The 27,519-nt window shown below is 41.1% G+C and overlaps 3 protein-coding genes across 6 annotated transcripts in view; 1 reads left to right on the top strand and 2 right to left on the bottom strand.

Annotated features, from left to right (window-relative positions):
- Window positions 1-1,077: 1,077 nt before the first annotated feature.
- mcm4 (minichromosome maintenance complex component 4) lies at window positions 1,078-12,531 on the bottom strand. Its single transcript, XM_034234702.1, is given in 18 exon segments — window positions 1,078-1,612; window positions 1,971-2,104; window positions 2,483-2,711; window positions 2,797-3,004; window positions 3,547-3,599; window positions 3,601-3,675; window positions 3,779-4,144; window positions 4,790-5,049; window positions 5,540-5,660; window positions 5,808-6,028; window positions 6,220-6,358; window positions 9,711-9,806; window positions 9,929-10,024; window positions 10,120-10,221; window positions 10,379-10,542; window positions 11,101-11,259; window positions 11,406-11,483; window positions 12,455-12,531. Coding segments are annotated over 17 exon segments (2,583 nt in total). The 5' UTR covers window positions 11,470-11,483; window positions 12,455-12,531; the 3' UTR covers window positions 1,078-1,516.
- A 2,640-nt stretch (window positions 12,532-15,171) lies between these two features.
- Window positions 15,172-16,587, top strand: cebpd (CCAAT enhancer binding protein delta). Its single transcript, XM_034234549.1, has one exon. It carries the CDS (start codon window positions 15,389-15,391, stop codon window positions 16,280-16,282), a length of 894 nt encoding a protein of 297 aa, XP_034090440.1. The 5' UTR covers window positions 15,172-15,388; the 3' UTR covers window positions 16,283-16,587.
- Window positions 16,588-16,691: 104 nt separating this feature from the next.
- spidr (scaffold protein involved in DNA repair) overlaps window positions 16,692-27,519 on the bottom strand; it is a 37,002-nt gene continuing 26,174 nt past the window's right edge. For 3 of the 4 annotated variants that reach the window (XM_034234545.1, XM_034234547.1, XM_034234548.1), the window contains exons 11-20: window positions 26,874-27,032; window positions 22,643-22,730; window positions 21,786-21,926; window positions 21,646-21,702; window positions 20,943-21,144; window positions 19,986-20,168; window positions 18,875-18,968; window positions 18,683-18,794; window positions 17,784-17,840; window positions 16,692-17,190 (exon numbers count right to left, since the gene is read on the bottom strand). In XM_034234545.1, the coding sequence (XP_034090436.1) occupies window positions 17,071-17,190; window positions 17,784-17,840; window positions 18,683-18,794; window positions 18,875-18,968; window positions 19,986-20,168; window positions 20,943-21,144; window positions 21,646-21,702; window positions 21,786-21,926; window positions 22,643-22,730; window positions 26,874-27,032 (1,213 nt within the window). In that variant the 3' untranslated portion in view covers window positions 16,692-17,070. The remainder of the gene's footprint in view (window positions 17,191-17,783; window positions 17,841-18,682; window positions 18,795-18,874; window positions 18,969-19,985; window positions 20,169-20,942; window positions 21,145-21,645; window positions 21,703-21,785; window positions 21,927-22,642; window positions 22,731-26,873; window positions 27,033-27,519) is intronic. The other variant, XM_034234546.1, reaches the window with a different exon arrangement.

The following is a 27,519-nucleotide window of genomic DNA, read 5'->3' as shown; positions in this document are numbered from 1 at the left end:
TTAGGATTTCAGTGATTTTTTTATGCTGGGAATGCAATATTTAGAACTGGGGATCATACAACCGTTTTATTTATGTTTCCAGTAGGCCTATGTGCCACATACTAACCCTAACCCTCAGCGAGCACATCTCTAGAACTCTATGATACAATTGGTATAACTTAAGTTACTTATACTAAGACCCTTTGTTATGCCAAATGATGTACCATAAACATTGGGAACATAGGCCTCAGAACATTGCATCCTCGAGCACACATGTAGAGTAGGGAACATGGATCCTTATTCATATTCCCATGCTTGCCATATCTCCATACAGTTGTATGGCTGTATCAATCTCAAGAACATAGGCCGTGGAGCAGTCATTTATAACTCGGACTGTTACAGCTGTAGATTTGAAAAGATGTATTAAGCCTTTTAAAGTAAACCATATCTTCTCCCACTGTTCAGTGTCTTGCTTGAAAAAAAAAAAACACTGGTTCACTAGTAGCCTACAAACTTATGTTGCTGCAACGGGAAGATATGTGTTCTCAGTCAAGGGTCATAAGTTCCTCAACTCAATATCCTCTCAAAGTGACACATTAGGGAGACCTTTCAAAGGAAGTCTAAGCAATGGTTTTTCCCCAAGGTCAAATGTTCAGTGCGTTTTTCCCTGGGTCAATATGTTGAAACCACCCACCTACAGATGAATTCTTCCCGATGTTATTCTCCTAAACCTACACCCTCATATTTACGAGAAAGAACGTTACCATTAATAACTTCAAATAAATGTTAACCATAAAAATGTCATTTCAAAACATGTTCCCATGTTCTTTTGCTATTACACTTCGTTGCAAGCCCTTAACAATATTTTACAATGTTTATATCAAGAACATAAGACCCTGGGAATATAAAATGAGCACGTTGCAACCCTCAAACATCGACATTTTTGTGGAGAACCCAGTTCACATTAAATAAATATATCGACTGAGTTATGAGGTAATGTGTTACAAGAGAAAATATATCTAACATATCATAAGTGCAGATTCTTTTGATAACGACTTTGAAGATACTCAGGGAAACATAATGGGAACAACTTCAATATTTTTTTAGTAAGCATTATTTTATTTTATTTCTATTAACAAGTAGTCAATGCAAGCTACAAAGACAATTCATCTTAGGAAATAAGTGACAGACTTAATACTCGTCATAACAATGTACAAGTTGAAACAAATGAGCTTTTTACCATGAAACAAAAACAGAAAGAACACAACTTGAAAACAGGTAAAGTAATGAAAGACAAGCAATTTTAACTATTAGCTCCATTCATTTATTTTTCTCTTTTTTTAACAAGACACCAAAGCCTGAATGAGTCATGTGGTTATTCTGGATCATGTCTCTAAGTTGCCGGATATTTAAACATCTAATACGCCCAGAAAACATATGGTGGTTCAATTATACAAAATACTTTTTACAGCACATGAAGAGGTTGACACAGGATAGCATTTAAAATTAAGGACTGTACATAATTGCAGGGTGTGCCTTAGGCAAGGAGACGAACAGTCTTTCCAGTCACCGTCAAGTAATCCTCGTCAGCCAGGGCTCGGAGCGCCTCGTCAAACAGCTCCTTAGTGATCGCCTGAAGCAAAGTCACAAAGAGGGAAGTCATTACAGGAAGTGGAGGTGTTGACAATGTATAATGAATGATTACCTTGTTTATCCCAAATAGTGTCATGGCTTTTCAGAACCTTTAATGTCATTTTATTCCCAACAGTGTTAACTTGCTTGCCAATATCTAATGATGCATTACTGTTATCTTACATCAATGTCATGGACTAGAAAATAAAAAACCTCTGCTCTTGTTCAACTAAATTAGAAATAAGCACACTTTTCTCACAGCACTGAAATCGTAGCATCTCAGGAGTTCAAAAGGAAATGTAGTTAAATGTAATGGAATTATGTTCAAGTAAATGAAAGGCAAAATCAAAAATATTTACAGTTTCAGATTGTCCTCTGAGATCATCAAGCAGCTGATGGTACTTCATGGCAGGCGTCTTTCCTCTGGCCTGGATCAGTTTCTTCAGGGCTGAGGCAATCTCATCCCTGCGTTTGCGGGCAGTGGCGCTCATACCTGGAAGCACAAATTAATACATTAATAAAAAGGAAACCCAAGGAGACATTTTCAAATTGAAAATTGGTCAACCAACTGTCTTGTAGCCTAAGATATTCCGTTTTCTACCATATCAGTTAAGGTAAATCAGCACATTTTTGCACTTGAAAAGCTGGACCCAGTGATTTTTTGTAATTGTTGCCGTAATTAATAATAAAAAAAACATATATCAATCTAATGTACTTCTTCAATATGTTTCTCACCCAGTCAGCTGCTATTGTTGGCATCATAAACACTACCAATACTCGCTTCAGTTTATGATATGACATGAACATGGGTCCCTTTTTTCAATACCTCACATTGACTACACAAACTGTTCCAATGCCCCGTGTTGAATACCTGTTGTGAGAATGGAGATGTCAACAAATCCTGTTCTGGGGTCAGTGGCCGACTGTTTGAGGGCCTCTCTGTGCAGCCGCTTGGCCTCCTCCACGTCGATGGTCTCCACCTTCTCACAGAAGCGCACCTTGGCGTGGGCCTCTGACAGGCGGATCAGGGACTCCAGCTGTCTGGGATAGGCGGACACCATGCCCCGTCCACTGCCTATCTTCCTCATGTCTACATAGGCCTGATGAACAACATTACACAACTGTTAAAGACTGCTAACAATTACCATCATGATCATTAATGATGGAAATTCAGAGAAAACACACCTCAATTAGAGCCTGGCCGGCTTCCTCACTCAGCCTTGGGTGGACGTATGTTCGTGCATATGCAATGTAGTCCCTCAGCACAGCCATGTCGAGGAACTCTTCTTCAATCTGCTCCTCGCTCTGGTAGTACAGTGACACCAGGTGGTGGGCCAGCCTGCGGTCGTAAGCCTCGTCCTGGGGATCCAGCATCAGGAAGATGAGGTCGAATCTGATGGAGAACAAAAATAAATAATAGGACAATTAATAAACTAAACCTTAGAAAGAAAAAAAATGCTTAATTTGAACAGTCATGCTTTCAAGGTTAAGGATATGATTACATTCATATGAACTATTCATAACTGTTGATATAGTGATTTTAAGAGTGTCTATTATCATCTGGCCGGGGACAACAGCTGGAAATTAGCAATGTTGGCTAAAGCTGCCCCATTTGTGACAGTTAATTAATGGAGACTGTCCACAACACTATAAAACAAATATACTAAACTATTTGCTCATTTTGTAAAATGCATGACTCCATGATCAGCTGTTACACACACTAAGGGGCATTATACATCAATTGCTGTGGGTAATAAGGAATTCTGTATTACTTTAATAACGAATTGAGTGTATAAACTATTTCTCACAATTGCTTTTTAACAATTTTGATTCAAGGCTTCCAGAGTCTGGATATGTCTTGGTTTAAGTAGCTAGAAAGTGGTTATAAAGTGCGTACGTTTTACTTAAAAATCTGTGCTGCGTAATGGAGCTCACCTGGACAGCAGAGTGTGAGGCAGTTGGATGTTCTCAATCGTGGTTTTTTTTGGGGTTCCACTGAGATTCAATGGGGTTAGCAGCAGCCAACACAGAGGTGCGGGCATTCAGCTGGCAAATAATTCCAGCCTGCAGACAGACGAGACAAAAAGGTTAAGAAACGGCCTTTTGTAACATCACAAACAGAGTATTCCGTCTCATCTACGAATCCCTGTAAATGTGTCTCACACACCTTGGCAATGGAGAGGGTCTGCTGCTCCATGACCTCATGCAGCACGGAGCGCGTGCTGTCACTCATCTTGTCGAACTCGTCGATGCAGCAGATGCCGTTGTCGCTCAGCACCAAAGCTCCGGACTGCAGGACCACCTGCCGGGTCTCGGGGTCCTTCATCACGTAGGCGGTGAGACCCACAGCGCTGGAGCCCTTTCCCGACGTGTACTGGCCGCGGGGAACCAGGTTAAAGACGTACTGCAGCAGCTGGGACTTACTGGTGCCCGGGTCTCCGCAGAGCAGGATGTTCAAATCTGCACGGAAGTTTCCCCGGCCGGTCTCACTGAAGTCCTTACGAGTGCCGCCAAACAGCTGCAGCAGAATGCCCTGAAGAACAGAAATATCCATACTGTGATTAGAATAGATATAACCTGGGATTTTGGTTATCATGACATCATTATTTTCATTGTTTGAGGCTGTCCATCAAAATCTCTTAATCAAATCAATTACAGGAGACGCCTATCAGAGATTTTTGTATTTGCTTGGGAAAGCCCCCAAATGAAGTTATTTACACTAAAAAACATTAAATTATTTAGGCACATAAGTTAAGCATTGAATAGGAATATATGAAAGGGGGCAATAGAAATGGAAAGGTTGTTTAATTGTTCATTCTTACATGCCGGTGAGGGGCAGACTTTTAGCGGCAAGTAAGCAGGGAGCTCCGGGAACACGGAGATCCTGAAAATCTGTTTTTATTGTGGACGTAACAGTCTTGATTTATTTGTTGTACTATCTACATGCATAGCCTATGTCAAACTAATTGTAAGTAACATGTGCCCAGTTAAATAAGTGTCCCAGTGAGCTATTATTAAGAATATCATAGTGTCAGTATCACAAAAGTCCTGAAACTAGCTTACCTACATTACTGCAGTCAACATTATTACCCAGTCTCGGATTTCAGTTTTTTTCCCTTTAGTGCACGCAACTCAAAACACTCGTGTTTTTGGCTTGCTTCCATTCACACTTACACACCTTTTTGATATCCTCATGCTCGTAGATGCTAGGTGCGAGGGCTGAGGAGAGGCGTTCGTAGACGTCTGGTTTGGCTGCCAGCTCCTTCAGCGTCTGCACTCGGTCTTCGGTGAAGAGCTTCTGCTCAGAGTTCTCGTCCACACCGTGCAGGCGCTTCTCGTCTGTCTTGCGGAAGTGGATGGCATCGATGTGAGTCTTGTACACTGACTTGACATTGCTCTGACGTGGGTTCGCACGCATGGGGACCGCTCTGTAGACACCTGCAGGGACATTCAGGGGACTGTTAGGATGGCTATGATTGACAGGAATATATATAAAAAAAAAATACGTTTATTTTATATTAGAATGCCACAATTCTAATTTAATTAAGCGTAAACTTATTTTTCAAGATCTCTTTGAAAATATTGTCCATTTCCTGCTGTGTGTTCATTTGATAGGTTTTGAGTAATTTGGGGTTTTGAAGAAGATTCAACTTATTGTCATTACGTAGTACAGGTATGTAATGAAACGGTTTCTTTGCATTTGACCCATCCTAGTGTTAGGAGCAGTGGGCTGCCATTATGTACGGCGCCCGGGACAGTGGGTTGAACATAAAAACGTTACCTGAAAAGACAATACTTCAGCTCTGCAACATTTTAAAGCACAATTTGGACTTCTTTGTGCTATTTTAACGTCACACGATAAAAGAAACGACAAATAATCGATAATAAAAACAGTAATTGGCTGACAAAGAGATTCAGGAAATCTCACCGGTGATGTTAATACGGTCTCCGGGCTGCACTTTATCCACCAGGTCATTGTGAGCGTAGACAATGGATGTGTGTGGTGTCTGGCCAGCCGGCATGTCATCAGGAGACTCTTGAATTTTGACCTGTTGTAAAAAGCGAACGATCAATACATGAACAGATGTCATGACCTCCACAGCAACACGTCCCTAATTAACACTCAGCAAATTCTGAGATTAGGTGTCGCCGGGTGAAAGCAATCTGTCCCTTTATCAACCCTGCCGAACTCTCACCATCTGTTTGTCTGAAAATAGGGAGCGATTGTGAACGAGCGCCAGGCTGTGGGTGGTGTTGCAGTGACGGCACACAGCCGGCTCTGCGATGCGCCCGCGATCCACCTCCACGCGGGTGCTGAAGGCGCACACCTGGCACTGGAAGAACGCCTCCTGCATCTCGGGGATGAGCTGCGAGGTGCGGATCACCATGCCGCTGATGGTGATCAGCTGATCGATGTCTGTGGAGGCAACACATAAAGGCACACAGACGCTTTAGCCCGGAGCTGATACCTCACGTTTTATCAAAGCAGGGAACAATATTCACAGAAATCTCCCACTCTAAATATGGGATGAAATGTCATGGCATGGGAGCCCTAAGGAAAAGTGTGATGTCACTTCACGTGGGCTGAACGAATGAATCCACACACACCTTCTGGGTTCAGGTTCCTCATGTTTCGGGTTTTCAGGGCGTTGTAGGGGCGGACTTGGATCTGAAACTCCAAGATGGAGTCCGGAAAACGCTCAAAGAAAAGCTCGTTCACAGCCATGTCGAAGGTTGGGATGACTTCCTGCACAGGGAACACATGATACATTTAGGAGACAGAGAGCAATAAAGTGAAATATAAACTTTAACAGCAGGAGAAAGAAGCTCAACACGGACACTCACTTTTTCAGAAATGCAATTAATCTGTAGTTGTAGTTGAGTTTTATATATTTTAAGTGGGCGTTTTATTGTTGTTTTTATGAATTGTAGCATGTAAAGTGTCTTTGAGTACCCTGTAAAGCTCTCTACAAATAAAATATAGTATTATCCTGTAGAAAGTGTGAAAACATTAATACCAAGTGTCAGTTCTCACTGTTTTCAGCACTTGTACATTGGTTTAAAAGTATTTATCTTGTTTGTTTTTTTAAAAGGACATCATGGCACCGGCATTTTTGTATCACATGCATGGTGTTTAAACCAATACTGTTCTGTATTTTGAGAAGGGTAGGCATAATATAAAAATGTTATAAAAAACATTATACAAGTATGATCTCTTTCTAACATATTATTATGTGCAGGGGTGCACATCACTTTTTTGCCCTGGTTCTCAAAGGAGCACCTGGAGATGTTGCTTGGTGCTCATCCTTAAAATGAAATAAACCGTAACTTTTGAGGGGGTCTTGACTTTATTTGCCAGACACACGGCACTGAACACACATGCAGAGGTGAACACAGAACACACATGCAGAGGTGAACACAAGACAACATTAGCACGACCAGTAATCCTACAAGCTGTCATCACTACCCTCCTGACTGTTCTCCTCACTGTCTTCCTCTCTGTCAGACATGGTAGCTGATGATGTAGGCCTACTTCTTTCTCTCTGGTTGAGTCTGTGATTAGCTGCTTGCATCCACAAGTCAACAGCTGGTTTTGGGTCGAAAGTCTCTGTTGTCATCTTAGAAAAGTGGATGTAATCAAATAAGTATGTGAACATAACCAATAACCTACCATAGCCAATAACAAATTAATGTAACCAGGGCTCGACATTAAGGACTGCCCGATGGCCCGGGGCCATCTAGTATTTAGCTCGGGCAATGAAGCCTCACCTGCTGGTTGCCCGATCGGGCAATGAAGCCTCACCTGCTGGTTGCCCGATCGGGCAATCTATTATGCCAGTATCATGCAGCTCGTGGATCCAGTAATGAGTGACCCGACAGTAAAACTAAACATATCTATAACTATTTTAGGTAGTTTGAGAGGTAATTAAAATAGCTACGTGTGATATTCTAACCTGAAGTGTGTGTTTTGTCCGCTCACCGCTGCATGTGATTATGCAGAGCTGGGTGTCGACTCGTCAGCAGCAGCTGATCTCTCTCTCCCGTCAGATTAGACTTCACTCGCGTTTATGTCCATATCGATCAGATCCAGCTAGTTCTAGCTAATGATATGACTACCTGCTTATTAAAAGACACCTCAACAATAAGTGTCGCTATGCAACCGGGTGAGGCCACAAGGTATAGCGCAGCATTATACATTTGTTTACATGCCCACCGGAACCCCGAGGCATTACCAACAGATTAACGCACAATCAACCCATACAGGACATCTCTTTCTCCATATTACGTGTTAGACATTAGAATTGACTATTCTCGTCTGTCACATACTCTTCTTGTCTGTCACATAAGTGGCGCAACTGAAGCGGTATTGCGCTAAAGGGAAATTATTTTGACCGAAGAGATTTAGATTTGCCGGCTAACGGGAACTCTGACGTCGCCATTTTGTGTGCTTCGCGGATGCGCTCGGCTCCTCTCGACTGCTGCTCGGGTCTGCTCGGTCAGCTTCCGGATGAGGAGGCATTCGACCAATTTACAGTAGATAACATTACAAACATTTTTAACAGGGGCCATAATAGTGTAAATAATGTTTGTTTTGGCAGTTATAACTGAATGTAATGTTTTCTACATCTGGGAAGGCATTTGCCTTCATCAGATGGAAAGTGTCTTGACCAACAACTCAAGTGTTTCTTATAGCTATGCAGGGCATGCAAGCGAGCAAACACAAACAAACAAGTGAAATGAAGAATAAAATTGAAATTGTACAATATAATATTGTGGTGGTTCATCTTATAATTTAGTCTCTAGAGAATGCACCAGACAGCATCTAAGACCTGCAAAAATCTACATTTTCTAGGGGGACGGAGGCCCCCCAAACCCTTCGTGCCATTTCGTCCGCGCGCATTTTTCAGGGCAATCTCTATTGGGCTCAGGGCCATCTGTAAATTAGCTTAGATGGCCCACAGGACCATCTCCCAAAATCCTTAATGTCATGCCCTGGTAACTTATTTTATTTTTGTTGTTCATATCTTATTTTACCTTAACATTTATTTATTTATGCATTTTTTTTAATCTTTCCAGTTTTAAAGGATATGTCTGGTTTACTGTCCTATAGTATACATTGGAATGATTTCAAACCTGTTTATCCCAATAATTATAAAGGAGTGCCTTGAAAATGTGTGTTTACATAAATTGTGATCAAACCGTTTGAACTTAGACTAAAGTGAACTATCTAAACACTCAGAGTCCTTTACCTCACTGAGCTGTAGTTATCAGCCTCTCAGTCTGACTGGAGAGGACTCTCCCTCCACATTATTGTAGAAACATCTTCTTCTTATATCCGTTAGAGCAGCTAGCACCAGATTCTAATAACAACAGCGCCGGAACCGGTGCACCCTCCCTCGCACTTTGGCTGTGAGCTGCGGGCGCCAGATAAGCCAACATCCCCCATTTTCATCACTTACAGCGCGCACAGGCACAGGGCAAATGAAACGTGTAACCGGGGTGAAAAGGGTGTTACATTTACTTAATTATGAATATTGTTACATCAAGGCCGAAAATTAGGATGAGCACCAACGGTCAAAAATGTTTTTTTCCCTCCCAGAGCTGCCAGCGCAGCGCCTCCACAGATCTGGCGCCCTAGGCGAACATCTATAACGCCAGTGCTACGGGCCGGCCCTGAGTTCATATGCAACTCGCAAATATCTTTTTCTCTCTCCTCTCTCTCTCCTCTCTCTCTCCTCTCTCTCTCTCCTCTCTCTCTCCTCTCTCTCTCTCCTCTCTCTCTCTCTCTCCTCTCTCTCCTCCCTCTCTCAATGTTGGTACGCAAATGCGCCTTTTTTCAAATGACCCGGTGCTCTTTTTTTGGCCTGCGCACCAGTTATGTGCAGCCCTGATTATGTGGCTGTTCACGCACTTGGGTACATTTTTGCTCCGTTTTTTTTTTTTAATCAATTATTTTAACTTAAAGACCAAAACGGAGATGGATTAATCACCATTTATGAATTTAGCAAAATTAACTGCAAACATGGTGCAGGTACGTATTCGTATAGGAATTGCACAAATTGACTGTATAATGCACATGAGGTAATTATGGACATTACCTGTGGGTAGCAGATGAGCTGCCTGTAGAGTTCTGCATCAAAGGACTGCACATGCAGACAGCTCACATTCAGGACTGGATCGCCAACAACACTGATCTGTGACACAGAAATAAAAACATTCATATTTGAGATAGACCTTAACTGACTCTCTAGGAAACATCATCAATTCGATTTAAACCAACGTAACGGATCGACATGATGTAAAAAAGGTACACTACCTCTTCCAGCTTCTGCATGTATAAAGGCTCGTTCAGGTCCAGACCAACGTTCTCATCTTCAGTGGAGGTCGGGTCAATGAATCTCTGCAGGAACCTCTGAAAGCAAAGTGACGCAGAGCATGCAAACAATTAACTCCTTTGTACATAGAATTAGTCATATTTTCTAGCACCTGAAATGCAAGATTAAGTACCTGAAACTTCTCCTTGCAGGTCCCGACATTCACGTCAGTCCCCCAGATCACCAGCCTCTGGCCTGCGTTAGGCTCACTGGCTACAGCCCCATCAGCAGTTGGCTGCACAAAAATAAACATGAAAAGAAAGTTAATTAACTAATGTGGTTTTAAGTTCATCACCCTTAACGGTTTCAAGATATCGTTCTTATCATGTCTGACGCAATTACAATGAAACACAATGTCATGATAGTATTGTTCTGCTGATTTCTACTCTTACCGGCTCCGACTGGAGATCGACTTGTGGGCCCTTCCTCACTGACCCCAGGTCAGGACGCTGTCTGGCCGGTGTGCCTCGCACCCCACTGCGCGGGGTCCCTTCAACCCTGGAGCTGGGGGTCCCGTACATCAGAGGGGAGCTCATGTCCACTTCATTGGGTAGGACTGTTAAAGAAGACACTAGAGTTAACAACAAACAATATTACCAAGTCCCTGCATTTCCACTAGGATAAAGCAGTCCATTAAAAAAACGTTAAATAGGAATACTTTACCCATAAAATGACTTTGTATAAGAACTAGTCAACCTTGAATTCTCAAAGAAAACATTTCTAGCATGACACCAATGTCAACAAAGTAAAAAAAAACATAAACAACGGTTTACAAACAACAGGTGCAGTATAAGTCTCATCAAGTTTTATGCTCATTACTTACCAAACTAAAGCATTTTCACTTAATCCTCACTATTATAAACACTTCCGTACAAACAGTCATATTGCACAAGGTGTGCGAAAGTTTTGAAAACAGATATTTGATATCGTTGCATCTGTTGTTAAAGGTTGACTCCCTTTGAGTTTAAATTCCAAGACTTTTCTCAGTTTTTTTTTTTAATTCAACTTCTTTTTGGAAGAATTCTAGGGTCACACAGGGTGAAATATTGATATACAAATGAACATTTTGTGGGTGAACTATTCCTTTAAATGTGGGCCTTTGTGTGATAGGTACCTGAGGGTCTTGGGCTGGAGAACAGAGACGTGTCCTGAGGGGCTGCTGGACTCAGCAGGTCGGTGGCGGGGGAGGTGGGCATCGGCATCAGGTCTGCATTGGAGGAGTCCTGGCCCCTGCGCCTCTGAGAGGGGGGAGAGATGGGGCCCTCACTGCTGGCTGCAGGTACACAAAGACACATAAACAAGTTAATAACAGTACACACAGACACCTACAACCATGTGGACAAGTCTGTGGGATCAGTTGAAAACACAAGAAACTGTTGACAGAAAGGTTTCCTTTGATTAAAAGAGACATGGACTTACGTGTGGAGGGGTTGCCGTCCCTTTCTCGTTTGCGGCCACCAGGAGTCGATGTTGGGGAAGACATTGTTGCTGTTTTATCTGAGGATTACATTTAAAGTAAATTAAGTTTATCCTGAATAATGGCTGCCATAGTAATGAAGCTAAAACAAGAGCTCTAGTAGGATTTTGATGTATTTCGAACACCTGCCAACTGACTTATGAAGGAAGTCTGGTTGGTGTGTTGATCAGGCTTGTTTTCTGTTAGAGGCAAGATGGGAGAATAGCTTTACTTATACTTTAACGTTTATTTTGTTTGGTGCTGCCACAACATTTTACTAGGCTGACTGTTGCAGGTGTATATTATTGTAGAACACTGTATTTCAATAATTTAAAAATGGTATCTGCTCTCCATGCAGTTTTGTTGAGATTTGCTCAGTCTTGCAGAACCTTTCGATAAAAAAAGCGTTATTGTCCCTTTTTGTTTTGTTCCACCTGGAAACAAACACTTGTTAAATAGGTCCAGATGAGTTCATTGTTAATGAGTGTGGAAGAGTCTTTAATATTGTTTGTCACCACTATGATTCAATGTTTATAAATACATTTGAAATATAATTGACAGCTACAGTTTAATCTCAATGAAAGTATAATGAAAACAGTTATCTAGTATCACATCAAAAAGGTATAACACTGACTTCTTTTAGGTGTTCATGCATCAACTCCCAATTATTCAGAAAAGTAGCTAAAGCTTACTTACATGTTCAATATACTTGACCAAATATAACAGTTTATTTTGTATTTGTGTCCTTATTAATACATAATTGAATTGTGCTTTTGCTACTTGAATTTAAGGTTTTGGGTCAGACAATAACTTTTCCACCATTTGACATGTGGCTCAGAGGAAACAATGAGCTGAAAAGTAATACAGTTTTTAACATGATTTAACACTTCAAAGTGAGCTTGAAAGCTGATGCACATCCTCACAAACGTGTGTGATGACATAAAATATGATTCGTTAAACACGATCAATAGATTAATACGAAATAACATAAGTAAATGGTGTTAAATCATACCTCTTCTTGTGCGTACGTCCGATTGCTGCAGAACTGGCGCGAAACTGCGAGTGACGTAATTTTCGCGGGGAACTTTGGACCAATAGCAAGCCAGGACCTTCGCTTCTTTCCGGCCGATTCCTCCTCTGCAAAGGGGTATCCATTTTGAGATTAAAGGATCGCGGCTTTAATTTAAATACAATAAAGTGTCTCAATATATTACATCAAAGTTTTAAAACAATTTAAGCTAGAGGTATTAATCTTTATTGTATTAAAATGACGATATGCTTTCCCTGCACGTGGCCTTATTCTCTTGGATACCCTTTGAGCTAATATGGTTTGGTCCAACAATAAATGAACACTTTTTTGCCTCTTCTTTATTGATACGGTTGACAACATTCAACAATACAGACAAAAACCACGTCACCTTTCATTACTCAGATCAGGAAGTTAATACATATATGTAAACATGAATAAAAAAGCAATAATACACTGTTTGAAGAGTTTAAGACTTGTATCATGAAAAGGAAAAATTAAATGCAACGTTTTTACACAAAATACAAGGACTTTATACTAGAAAAACCTTTTTAAAAAGACTGCTGTTTTCGTTTTATTCACAATTCATTATTTTAGACGAAATGTTGAACAACTCAAAGAAGGGATGGATGGTGCTGGAAATAGTCCTTTTCAAAACCATTTTAAATCAGTTGAGGTAAAAAGAGAAATATTTACTAAAAGTAAGAACATTTTAAAGAGTAAGTGGATAAATAATGCATTTGGTTTGAAAAATGAGCCGTCTGAGGAAATTTAAATATATTGAATAATTACAGTGATTCATCATAATAATTCATTGTATAGCCAATACAATGAATTATTATGATGAATCATTATCATTATTTGGTGATACAAATCAAATAAGTATTACTCTATCAAATCAGACTTAATACTGCAAGTACGCTCAGTGACCACCATGTGGCGTAGTTTCATTTCAAAAAGGGCTTTGACAGAGGAAAAGTACAGCCACTTCCTGAAGGGGAAATCATAAGGAGTGTTTCCGAGAAGTGTTAGAACATGTGTCCCTTAAAGTGGTATCGAAATGCTCTGTAAACATGACTCGTCATGACTCATGTGCAATAAAACCGAAACAACCGAAATACTTGAATTAACTGATGTCAAAGTATCTCAGTTTTATTACACATGATTAATACCTGTAAAATGCATCTGTCTGAAATAAATGATTATTGTAAAATAAAATTCCTTATTATATTCACAAGTTAAGCAGTCTTTGGCAAAGATTGGATTGGTTCCCTTCAAAAATGCACATTATAAATAAAACACAAATAAAGTGATATGAAGTTGTAGTATTTAGAAAAGAATAAGGTTAATGTAAACAGGTGGTAAATGTCCATGCATAATGGGAGTTAATAAATACCACACAAAGGTGTAAAAAGGTTGTTAAAGAGTTGATAAAGTATATGAAAACATGTAATAATGTAAATCACTTTTGATGAAAGGGTAAATAGAGGCTTTCGTAATGTTAATGCCAATAAATATAGCTTATAAATAATAATAATACATTTGATTTATATAGTGCTTTTCACAACTCAAAGACGCTTATAAAGACATCTCATTGTCATACATTAGTCTAGTAAATGGCAACTCTAAACACTTACTACATCTGTATTTAAAACAACTACAAAATATCTGTTCCTGTTTTCCTGATCTATCTGATTTGAAACCCTGTTTAGTTAGTAAGATGGGACCAGATAGTTTGTTGCCTGTATGTAACAACATGTTGATGTTCAAGTTCACTTATTGGTTAAGAATGTGATCCATGTTGACGTGTGTGCGGTTTCCCTTCGCACATTTGCTTTCTCTCTGAATGTAAATCGACTGCTGCAAACCACATTAGTCAAATTCTCTGCACGTTTTAACTAGGGCTGCAAGTAATTAAAATGAAGTGGATTACAACAAACTGAAAATAAATGTCAGAGCCCAAAGGGACATTTTGAAGTTGCTTTTTTTGTTGTTGCAAAAAACATACCTGAAATGTATTTGAACATCTGTTAATTATCACTTGTATCTGATGCCCTATTGTGTCTTAGTCATTTAACCTCTTTTTAGTTATTTTGAGTCTTTTTGTAGTGGTTTTATGTGTCTTTTTGGTCATTGCATATCTTCCCGGTTGGTAGGCTTCTCTCCAAAATAAATGTTGTAGGTCAAGGCCAAAGGGGGCCCCTGAAACTTGGGTCCTGTGCTCATAGGCCCATTTATAAATCCACCCACATACAGAGCACTTCGTTGTAATAATGATCCAGTAATGTAAAAATAAACCTGAACATATTCTGCACAATGAGTACTTTTACTATTGAAACTAAAAAGTACATTTAGCTAATAATAGGCTACTTATCACTGTGTCATTTAAATTTGATTCCAGACACTTTGCAGTGCTACTTTAACGTTAAAACAAACTTCTTGTTTGTGAGACATTAATAGAGCTGGTTACAAATTAAACTAAGTCACAAACACCCAGAGGCTTCAGTATGTAAACAACTCTGAACCATTCATACAATCGTAGTAAAAAAAAAAAGAGGGCTGGCACGAGCGAAACGCCCCTCTCTCCTCAAATGGGAGGTTAAAGCACACCACGTGACCCCCGTTTTGACTTGACTGGCTCGTGAGAGGGCGGCACATGTGACGTCAGAGGGACAACAATACAAAACACTGCGCGAAAGTACAGATGCCCCAGAAAAGTGTCAAGAGTTTTCAATGACAGGAGCCTGACAGCCAACAACAAGGGGCAACACAACCAAAGAACATTTTATATTAATAACAAAGCAAAGAAAAAGGGTGTGTGCACAGAAAGTGAAGCTGCAGTGCTGTCTCGACTTTTTGTGCCTTATTTTTTACAAGTTTATATCGTTCCCAAAACACGTGGGCAATCTACCAGTGTTCATGTGTGACATATACAGCCTGGACTCACACTACGTGTCTCCACGATGCAACATGAGTTGGGCAATGGAGCCTGCTAACTTCTACGAGAGCAACAAGCTGTGCGCCCCGCAGCAGGGGGTCTGCAAGCCGGGCAGCAGGAGCGAGTGTCCGGCCGAGGACTGCACCATGGTGGAGCTGAGCACCGCCGCGCCCGCCATGTACGATGACGAGAGCGCCATCGACTTCAGCCAGTATATCGAGTCCATGACAGCCGTGCCAAACCTGGAGCTGTGCAACGACGAGCTCTTCCTGGACCTGTTCAACACTGTGAAGCAGGAGAAGCCGGATTTCTACAACATGCAGAGCCCCGCGATGCCCGGGGACATGCAGCAGCTGTCAGCCCAGTACGCAGAGAGGAAGGCGGGCAGCGGGATGGAGAGGGTGGCGTTCAGCGCGCCCATCAAGCAGGAGTCCGACTGGAGTGACAGCGAGATGTCTTCCTCCCCCCTACCGTCCCAGATCGAGAGCTGCGCACAGACCTCCGTCAGCCTCCTCTCCACCGGGCAGCCTACTCCCCCCACCACCCCGGAGCCTGCCTCTAACGTCAGCTCGGCCAAATCCTCCCCGAGGAAGATGGGCAGAGAGAAGGGGAAAAGGGTGGACAGGAACAGCATGGAGTACCGACAGAGGCGAGAGAGGAATAACGTGGCTGTGAGGAAAAGCAGGGATAAAGCGAAGAGGCGCAACGTTGATATGCAGCAGAAGTTGCTTGAACTGGGCTCTGATAACGACAAGCTTCATAAAACTATCGAGGGGCTAACCAGAGAGCTCTCCGGGCTCAGAGATTTCTTCAAGCAGATGCCCAACCCCTCCTTTGCGAGTGCACAGAGACAGATCAATGATCCTATGAACTGAGCATATAGGAGACATACCTCAACAGACATTTCGTTTTTACCATCTGTACCAGATGTATTTTAAGCTTACCATAATGGCACTGGAAAATATATGATGTTGCTGCCATATTTTTGTGGGATTTTCCTCTGTATTAAATTATTTTACCACTGCATTTACATGATGTTATACCTGATATGGTACATGTTTTATAATTCCAAACTTTGTATAAGAGCCAGAGCATGATCTTTTATATAGTTTGTATGAAACCTTGAACACATTTTTGTTTATGGAATCTATAATAAAATTGCTGAAAAGGTGCAGAAATATCCTGGTCTGTGAATTGTCTTTGCATGTTATATATATTTATTGACGTAGGAGCAGCTGGAGTGTAGAAGAAGTGAGAATGTGCAACAGGAAATAGAAAGTCAACTCAGCAAAAATACATTCTTTTATTGACGCAGTTTCAGAAATCTTAAATACAGAGGTAGAAAAAAAGTTTTGCTTGACAACTTCAAAAAAGTCTTTACAGCCAATATAGTTGATGAAGCACATGGGCTTCTCTGACAGACTGCATGCCACTGGTCCACCCTTGGGCTGTCAACCCCTGGTCCACAGTCTCACATATCATTAACACAAACAAGACCTTGTCTATGCAGCCGGTTCACTTCAGCTCAGCCCCGAGCTGTCAGGGAGGCCTTCAGAGAGGGGGGGGGGGGGGGGGGGGGGCGGGGACCGAGGCCTAGTGAGCAGATCCTTGGAGCCTGCTGAGGCATGAGGATTGATAACATTAGCTACTTGCCCTGACAGCTTCAGAGGCAGATCTCTTCCAGGCCGATCCAGAGGGCAGGCTTCCTGGTGACGACTCGAACGTAAACGGTGAGGGGGCCCACCTCTTTACCCAGAACATTCTCCACATCGTAACCTGGGAACTGAAAAAAAACGTTATTTAAAAGTAATTAAGAGCATTTTAAGCTCATCAATTCTTTTAAACAACTCCCTTTAAAACATCCTCTACTAGCTGCACGTGAAAACAATATATATTCTTTAAATCTGCTGAAGTTGCAAGATTATTTTTAGTGCACTTAAAGTCCTGACCTGTGCACTTTCCCTTGGTCAGCAGTATTTTTGTTGATTTAAGTATTTATTTTGCACTCACCAGTTGCCCTGTTAAAATGCATGAATGCCTACAATGATAAGATAATAAACAGCTCAACTGCCTTAATGTCATAAAATAAATACATTATAATAATCCCAGAGCAAAAACTGCATGCTAACTTGAAAAATAAATAAAAAATACACTAAATAAAAGAGGTGGGTGAAAGATTAGATCACACTTTTGGCAGCAAATTCCTTTAACTCTATCAGTGACACGCATGACTCAGGGCTTTTTCTTGTTCGGTGCACGCCTTATCACCCTGACATGAGCAGATGACAGTGCTTTCAGGACGCATTGACATAAGATCAATGCACTGAGCAGTTCATCCCAGAGTTATGTAACAGTGTGTTATAGGATACGACGCACCTCATTACCCTCCAGTGCACCAGTGTTGAGGATGGACATTATCGTCTTCTCCCGCAGCTGTCGGGAGAGATGAAAAGATTTGCACGTCTTTTTAATTATCGCCTTGATGTTGTTAATGAACAACAAATGCAGCGCTCACAGTGTGCTCGCCGGTGAGTAACAGACTGATAGGCGCTGGATTATCAATAGGCCGATAAAGAGAGCGCTGATAGTTTTATCAGTTTGGCTCGCTCAGTTTTCTGATTACAAAGTCTCAGCAGGTTTTACAGAATGAAATCATGCAGATGCACATACAGGGAAGGGTTTTATTTGTTCAGCGTATTAATGTGCAGGTTTGTACTAGCTCAGGAATCACTGTGTTTCTCAAGGACACTTCAACAAGACTACTGTTTGTTTATCTAAACTTTTGAACCAAGCCTGCTCCCATCCTAACTTGTTCTGCCACATTTGTTTTGCATTTTTAGTGATGCCTCCCTTTTTTCAGTTTAAAGAAATAGTTCAACATTATGGGAATTCTACTAAAACTACATATTTTTCTTGATAAGAGTGAGATGAGAAGATCAATACCCCTTTATGTCGGTAGTAGTTTTAATATTGCATTAACAATTAAGTATCTTTGGGTTATAGACTGACAAAACAAGACATTAAAGGCATCACCTTGGACTTTGAGACACTGGGATGGATATTTTATAGACCAAACAGACTAGAAAAAACAAGCAGATTAATGAATAACACAAATAATCGTTAGTTGCAGCCCTGTTCTTATCAAACTCGACAAGAAAGCGAAAATATTGATATATTCAACATTTTCGCAGGCAAATGTATACTTGAGTCCTATGGCACATAGATTTTTTTTTTTTTAAAACTCGTTCTTAAAACACAATAACACTGTTTTTCACCTTAACTTTCAAAGTGCAATTAATTATCGAAGAACTCAGGAACACTTCCAGTCGAATCTTCGTGTCCGGCTTGTCCACCAATGACTGACAAGAAACACAGCGGAAGTTTTGTCTGTCGAAAGAAGACAAAATAATGTGAATGCCATGATGTTTCTTTGCATTGAGACATTTTTATCAAAGCTGAGAACTCACGGTTTTTCAGCTAACATCTCTAAGCTGTCACTCCCACAGTGGTTGCAGGCAGGCCATGAATACGCTGTGTTTTCATCCACACCAACTATGACGCCTGCAAGCAGAAATGAAAGAGTTCAAATCAAAGACACAACAACCAGCAATTATTGCAGTATACTTTTAGTTCTTTAGTTTACTTTTATGAGCCTATTTTTTACATTCTTTTATTTACATTTGATTCTAAAAGTTTGAAATATTGAAGCCACAAACATAAATGATCTACACATAGGTTTCGGAGTGTGTGAATGTTTGTGACGGGGTGTAAGAGATAAACACATCCCTTCCAGTTGTATCTCAGATTGCAGAGATAGACGCAGCAGAGAGCTCCCTGCCATAAGATACCAAATGTAACTCTGATAAATGGCTCCGGTACATTCCGGTCTTCAGCTTTTTCCACCGGTTATTTCCAGAAGATAGTATTCATGCACGAGTGCAAAAGATAATATGCGTGTTTTATTTTCTTCCAGGCACCTGACTAAACATGTACAGCCAGAGGGGCCAGAACTAAGTGGCTTCACAGAGTGTGAACTATAACCTCCACTGTGACACAAAGTCCACAGATGCAGATCATTGTCTAGTTTAGACAGCTTTTTTTGCAACATTTACATAATTGGCAAATAATCAAAGCAATATGAGACAAAGACTTTCCATTTATACTCGGTTAATAACAAAAAAGTTATTTTATATTGTAATTAAGTTGCACATATGCTGTCTGTATGCAACACAGATTTAGAGGGAAATGCAACTCGTCCTCATGTCGTTGTTGCTCCCCTAATCTGACATTTAGAGCCATATGGGGGAGCAGGCATGTTTATTTCACTGACACAAATTGCATGTGTTTTCACTTCATAAAATCCCAAACAATGACAGCCCGAGGACACTGAATAACAAAAAGCAGAAAGCGATGCATTGAAGCCACATCAAGGCCTCTTGCTGAGTTGTAAACGTATGAAAATCAAGTGGTTTTCTTCCCCTGAGAGAACAACACATCAGACTGGTTCTGCAGGAATCACTTCAGATGAGGCGAGTTCAATAAAAACCACAGACTCAGTGGGGGGGGGAGGAGGCTGACCTGAGAGAGAGCAGAGGGAGTTGGGTGTGACCTCGGCACCGAGAGGATCCAGTCTCACAGGTTTGGGCAGGGTCTTCTCCTGGGGCTCAGGCAGCGATACCGACTCTGACCTGCATTCAGAATTACCCTCAGGGTCCGCAGAGCAAATCTCCAGAACGGACTGCTCCGCACACAGGAGGACACCTGGATATGGAAATTAGAAATCAAAATGTAACGACAGGGGAAACAAAATACATAAAACCAGATTATTGATTGTATTTATCTCATAATCAGCTGACAAGATTAGGTGTAAACTCCATTTGGAGCAAGAACAAGTTTCATAAACCCTATTTTTCACATATGACATATATCAAAAGTCTAAAAATAACCAATACTGTGTCACAGATTACATTTTCTTGCACAACCACTCCAATATTTTTTATAAATTAAGTATATATAGTACATACAGCTAATCATACACCTTAACACAAGTGGAATACATTACATGTAAAATGTGTTCCTTGTAGGGAGTATTTTTACATTGTTGTACTAGTATCCCTACCTCCACTTCAATTACCTAGTAACTATCGCTGCCAGATACCTTAAGTTTACAAGTACAATATAATATAATTCTCTGGAATTATAAGTATATGTTATAGTTTATTGTTGTATGAATTCATTTACATAGCATCTATTGTTTTTATCACTGTTTTTTAAGATACAAATGTATTGCTATTTATTTAAAAGGCCTGTTCTATGTCTATTGCAGCCCTGGATTTCCCTGTGAGTTATGACAATAAAAGAGCAGCTAATGGAAATACGCAAGTTAAGTACAAATATCTCCTTTTTGTTCTTGATGAACTTAACGCAGTCATTTAATCTCCACCACTGTCAGGGTGACGTTTGCACTCAGTCCTATGAGATCAAACACCACATGACAAAGTGGCTGACTGGCATGTGAGGGCACAGAAGCTGTACCATGTTCTCTGATGGCATCTCTGAATGACATGTGACAACAGGCAGCGGGGGAGTTCAGTGCGTCGAGGACAGAGGAAGTGAGCGCACAGGAAGTGCTCACACACAGGGCCACCGTTCGCCTGCACGGCCTCTCGGGCTGCTCCTCCTGAAGACTTGGGTCTGAGAGCACCAACCAAACCTCACGCTGGCCTACATCACTGCTCTGAATCAGAAACACAAAGAACAGACTCAGAAGTACTTAGAAACAGCATGACCTAGAAAGAAAACAGCTCAAAAGGAAACACTAAACAAGCACAAATTGGATGCAAAACGTCATTTCTTGAAAAAAAACACCAAGAAACAGCTTTGAATAGATTATGTAGTCAACACACAATGCTGGGTTCTTGTACACCAGCATTATAAAGTGTGTCAGTGTTTTAGTGGTGTGCGCAAGAGGCAAAGTCCAACACGTTGTTCTGAGCTGCTATCTCATCCCGGTCAAAGTTTAAAGGTCTCACTAATCAATGGTAGACGACGCATGGGCCTCACACAGACTTTCACACACACAGCGATATGAACGCTGCTCTCTACGTCAGAGCTCTTATCAGTTTGTTGGTTCGAATGATGTCTAAAAGATGACTGAGGAGCTCCAGAAGACACAGTGTTCACCGTGCTCTTCTCAAGTTAAATCAGTGATCTTACAGAAATAAGAGAGAAAAAGTACCTGCGTTATTCTCTTGTACAGAACCGTGGCATCAAAGCTGCAGCGACTAATCTCACTCTGAAAAAGGAGAAGAACATGTCTGAGGATTACCAAGACAAGTAATCCCAATGTGCAGAACACGTGCGAGAGAAAGCGTTCACCTGCAGTATGTCTCGTAAGGTGTGTTTTTTGGGAGGCAGGTAAAGTGGGGACACGGTTCGCTCCTCGGCGCGTTCGACCGAGCTCTCCTGACCCGACAGCAGGTAGCAGAAGCTCGGAGCTGCACCGGCAGGCCTGCTTTCCTACACAAAACACGAGCAAGAAGCATCTTCAGGTGGATGGAAATATATGAATTCCTACATTTGAATCTTAATGAGCAATGCCTCCTCAGATCCAAAGTTGTTAGTGTGTTTTGTATTTGTTTTCATATGCTGAATTTGTAGTCGGCACTGAGTTGTTGTCAGTTGGCCAACATTTATTTCCTTGCAGCTGCGCAATGTAACTTATTAAAATAGATTTTGTGTGTCTCATGTGTTATATCTACACTTTTTACTTGATTGCAGCAATGGTACATTTCTGTTGGATTGCGGACTGGTAATAAATAAGGGCGGAAATATGGGGCGCCCTGTAAAGTTATTTGCACTACAACGTAAATCGACATACAATCATCATCTACTATCATTCAATTATTTAAGTCACTTTTGTGGAATAAAATGCCAAAAGGTCTCTAGTTCTAGTTTCTTAATTGTGTTGATTTGCTGCTTCTCCTTGTCTTGTATAAAGTTAACTGAATATCAGACAAAACAATACATTTGACATCATAGCCTTGGGCTTCAGGAGTTGTGACAGATATTTTATAGACCAAACAAGAACTCAATTAGGAGAACGTCAGCCGATGAATTGATTAATAAAAAATAATCATTATTAAATGATGTTATTAAATTAAGAATATATTTCCAAACCAAGCCCTTGCTGGGTGAGGGTCATATACTGTATGGTGCGGATGGTAGGAACTCACGCTGGACACACTCGGTGTGTTCCCATGATCTTTGAGAGGCATCTCTGGAGGCCACAGGCTGTCTATCAAGCTGAAAAGCCTGCTGCTCCTGAGAGTGAGACACAAAAACAAGTAAGGAGGGGTGACACTGAAAGAAAGGAAAGGAGGGGGGGGCTATTGAATAGGGGACTTAACTGAAAAGACAGAGCCAGTTTCACTTCCACTGAAACACGAATCTTGTTAAGACAGAGCAGGTTTTAACGAATGTGCAGCAGGGAGCATGCTTGGGCTGGCAGAGCGTATAGACACAGAACGTCTTTAAAAGCAGGTTTTGAGACGTGAATGCTGGGAAAGAATGCTCAAACACCCTGTGTAAATCACAATATCACTATGGGCCACAAAGAACACAAGGTATTACAAAATAATTAAACATGACTCAATGTAAAAAGCTCAGATTACTGATGCGGGTCTATCTTTCAGCACATTCTTAATTGCGATAATGACAGATTGACATTTCATCATCCTGGATTTGCCTTTATGATGTTTCATTTACGTCAATCTGAATCTGGGAGGATTAAATAATTAGAGGTAAGAAGCCACTCTAACAGGGAGGATCCGTCTCCTGGTTCATTGTATTTTCAGGTTGGCCGGTAAATGGTACTTATTCGTGTGTGGGTGTGTGTGTGTGTGTGTGTGAGTGTGTGTGTGTGTGTGTGTGAGTGTGTGAGTGTGTGTGTGAGTGTGTGTGTGTGTGAGGTGGTGTGTGTGAGTGTGTGTGTGTGTGGTGTGAGTGTGTGTGTGTGTGAGTGTGTGAGTGTGTGTGTGTGTGTGAGTGTGTGAGTGTGTGTGTGTGTGTGTGTGTGAGTTGTGTGTGTGTGTGTGTGTAGTGTGTGTGTGAGAGTGTGAGTGTGTGTGTGTGTGTAGTGTGTGAGTGTGTGAGTGTGAGTGTGAGTGTGTGTGTGTGTGTGTGTGTGAGAGTGTGTGTGTGTGTGTGTGTGTTGTCATATCAGTCAGCGGTAACAGCCTGTTGTTAGTCAGCCTGTAATCACAGACTCTCTTTGTGTGGAACTGGTTCTGCAGCCCCATCGAGTCCAGTGAGGTCTGTGGAGGAGGATGAGTAACAACAAACTACCAGGACTCTTTCAGCTCACTTTAAAACTGAGCTTTTTAGCAAATGCAATGGCACTTTGTTCAATGCTTTAAGATACAAGCTGTAGTTTCTACAAAAGTAATACTACAACTTTCACCGTCAATTGTTATATAGAGATCATTTGTACCGTACTCGGATGTTTTTCAGGGTTTCTATAACTGAAAGCAAGTTGGAATACCACTTGGATTCAAATGTAGCACCAATATCGTACAAACATCAACGACTAGAAGTGAGGGTTGCGTTGGTGCTTATTTTGAGATTCTAAAATGTCAGAAAAAAAGCCAATTAATTAAAAACTACTTTCCAACTTATGAGTTTAAATAGCTTGGAAGATTGATTTAAGACATTTTAAAAGAAAGAAAGGCCCTATTTCTTCATTCATGATTTCATTGACTTTTTAAAGTGGTCTTCAAGAACTATGCTTTTGTTCTTTTCAGTAAGCATACATGCAAAATGAAGCAGCTTTCTGTGAAAATAGCTGCTTACTGTAAGGAAAATATGAACAGTTCACACCTCTCACACAGGTCACACGCCATTGTGGCCTCTGAATGTTTAGAAACGACACACACACCTCAATGACTAACATTGTTACAGAAAGGGTTAGACATCACACTCTTTCAATGGTGTTGCCAATTGATACCACTCTTGTGGCGTATATGAAAATTGAGCCAGGATCAGAAGCTAAGCTCACAACAAAAGGTGTGGTGGTGGGGGGGGTGGGGGTTAGCCGGTCTAAAATGAACCTTTTATCTGCATCAAATCTGCGGTCAGGCTCACTAATTAAATTAAATTTGTTCAAGCCAGACAGAAACAAAAAAACAAAAACCCAGAATTACGTGTTATGGGCGGTTGGGTGCATGACTAATTATTGGCCTTTTCTCCTTGACACAGACAGAGCTAGTCGAGCTGTTCCAGTCTAGAATGCTAAGATTTTCCTGACTGTGCCTTTTTGTCTACCATTCAGTGGTATCCATTTTATTATCTAGCTCACATGATATGGTTAGAGGGTCTATATTTACTGGTTCTTAGAAACAGAAAAAAAATGAATGCCTGATTTATCCTGACCAGGTCCAAGCTCTTTTCCACGTGAGCTGGTAATAGCGCCCATGTGTGAGTGGTGGAGATAGCCCATCCATCACAGTCTGACCACAGCAAACCTCCGGAGACATTATGGGTCGCGGCGACATCGAAAATACCAAGGATGTAAACATACCCCCAGCCGGTCTCTAAATGTTCCCAGGTCAGTGTTTCTAATCTGGGACCTTGACTATGGAAACTCACACGGGACAGAGAGCGTGCACCTCAATATCACTTTACATGTAAACACAGTTGCTCGGCCCACAGGAGAGTATGATCAGGTTCATATGAACTGCAAACCTCATTCAAGCATGAAAATGGGGATTTGGCTGTGGTTTAAAATACTGGATATTCTTCACACATTACAAACTAAATACATTCACTTAAATTCCTTAAAAACGTATAATCTGCAGTATACACGGACGTACATTAATTGATATTTTCTGAGGATTGATAAGGAGGACCATCTCTTTAAAGCAACCTACTTCCATATTAATGTTTGTGTCACTGCTCAGCTTCGAAACTTAGTTGAATCATCTGTGTTTTATCTTTTTATTAGGGCCGGGACTTTAACGCGTTAATTAAGATTAATTAATTACACAAAAATTAACGCATTTTAATCGCAGTTATTTTTGCACCGCGGAACGTTTCTCACTGGATGAGTTTCAGGCGTACCGATTATACTGGAGCACCAACTAACGTTCATGACTTCAGACAACAACAAACCACAGTGAACAACAGTGGGAAATGTTGTTTTAAAAAACGGACGGATGGAAGCGTCGATAAGAGCACGGTTGTGTGCAAATTATGCAAAAAGGAATTCGCATATCACCGCAGCACATCAAGCCTCAAGTATCACCTCAATGCAAAACATATAGCAGCTAGCGTGGACGTTAGCCTCTTTTATCGCGTTCACACCAAAAAGAGCCGGTACTAAAATTAGTTCATGAGAACCTTTTTACCCCCACGAAAGTCCCTGCTAGAGAGCAGAGAGCTGCTAGAGAGCAGGGACTTTCGTACGGCTCTCTTGTGAGAAAAGAGCTATATTTCTGATTGGCTGGGCGGATTGCAAACCACGCCCCGTAAAACTCCCAAAAAGTTTTGTGAAGCCGCCATTTTATTATCCTCGCATTAGCATTATTAGCATTAGCCCAGCGCAGAAACGCAGAGAGACTAACTTATGGCAACACAAAATAAAACATGGGAGCGGTGGAGATGAGGAGGTGTCGGCGTTCTGGCGATTTACTCGGAAGGCTTCAGTAGAAGCTGCTGGGACTCCCAGCAGCTTCTACTGAAGCCAGTCCCCAACTCCGGGGACTTCCGGCCGGGGACTTTGGGCGGCAGTATACGCCGTGAAGTGGTTTGCGGCCTGCCAGTAAACCCAAAGCAGAAGAAGAAGAAGTGACGTCAGCGGCTTCATTTGCCTAATCCACCCCCAGGTTCAAAGAGTTCTCATGAACTAAATTCTCATGAACCTTTGTGGGAAAAGTACTGCGGTGTGAATACGCCTAATGGTATACTAAAATCCATGTGAAAAAAATTGCTTCTCACTGCTCTCAGGTCAAATATTTATATGTGATTAAAAATGCGATTAATTTCGATTAATTAATTACAAAGCCTCTAATTAATTAGATTAATTTTTTTAATCGAGTCCCGGCCCTACTTTTTATATATATATGTATTTTCAAGTATGACTAAGGAAAGCTAATAGGGGATATCTATAGTCACATGTCATGTTTTCCCCCTAAAAATCATACCGTCTTTTTATACACCTGTATATGTGTAAATAAATAAAAATAAGCCAAATGTCTGATTCTTTAGCTTGAGGCTCAGTGCCTCAAAAGCACAGAGCCCTGGGGTTGTTTTTCCAGATGGCTTTAGAGAGAGAAGATAACCTCACATATAGCAGAAATCCATATCTTAGATTGGTATTGGTCACATGTTGAAGTTTACTCGTGGCCCTGCGCTGAAGTGATGGTCCAAAGCTACCTGGGATGGAGGGATGTGGAGGTGTGTGTAAGTCACCTTTCTCTAGTGACGCGCTGCACCACCTTAATGCCTCTCAGCACGCAGCTCCTCCCCTGCCACATGAGGCAGTATCGGCGGAGGTCATCCTCGCAGGGCAGGAGGTGGAGCTGGACCACGCTGAACATCCCATGGCCATCCTGGACAAGCACACAGAGCCTGGGAAACAAACAAAGACACACAATCAGACTGGTTTGATGCAATCATGTTTATATTAGTAGTTCTTAATCATGTTAAAAATGTTGTGTGGTGTAAACAAATCACAGTGCAGTGTCTTTCACCAATTGTGTGCATGGTTACTTGATAGCGGGCTTATTCTTTGCCACTCTTCGATGCATGTTACCACAACCACAAGCTAAATTGCAGCAGAATTGAATACAAACAAAACTGGAACCGACTTTTAAAAACATTACTTTACTGGTGGTCCGAAATGTTTATTGTTGAGAATTGTTATTTATTGAAAAATCCTTGATTCTCCAAAATGGCAGTTAGGATTACAATTATTTTCATATGAATCTATGTTGTCAAAAATCCAAACGGGTGTGATTATTTAAATTATAAAAAGAGGAAACAGGTGCACAATGTGTTGGACTTCACAAATAATTGATTTCATCGCTATCTGCCCAGTGTCATGGTCAGATTGGTA

The sequence above is a fragment of the Gymnodraco acuticeps genome, unplaced genomic scaffold (assembly GCF_902827175.1).
Source record: "Gymnodraco acuticeps unplaced genomic scaffold, fGymAcu1.1, whole genome shotgun sequence".
NCBI classification, from domain to species: Eukaryota; Metazoa; Chordata; class Actinopteri; order Perciformes; family Bathydraconidae; genus Gymnodraco; species Gymnodraco acuticeps.
The sequence above is the reverse complement of the archived record's forward strand: the minus strand, read 5'-3'. Positions and strand labels throughout refer to the sequence as shown.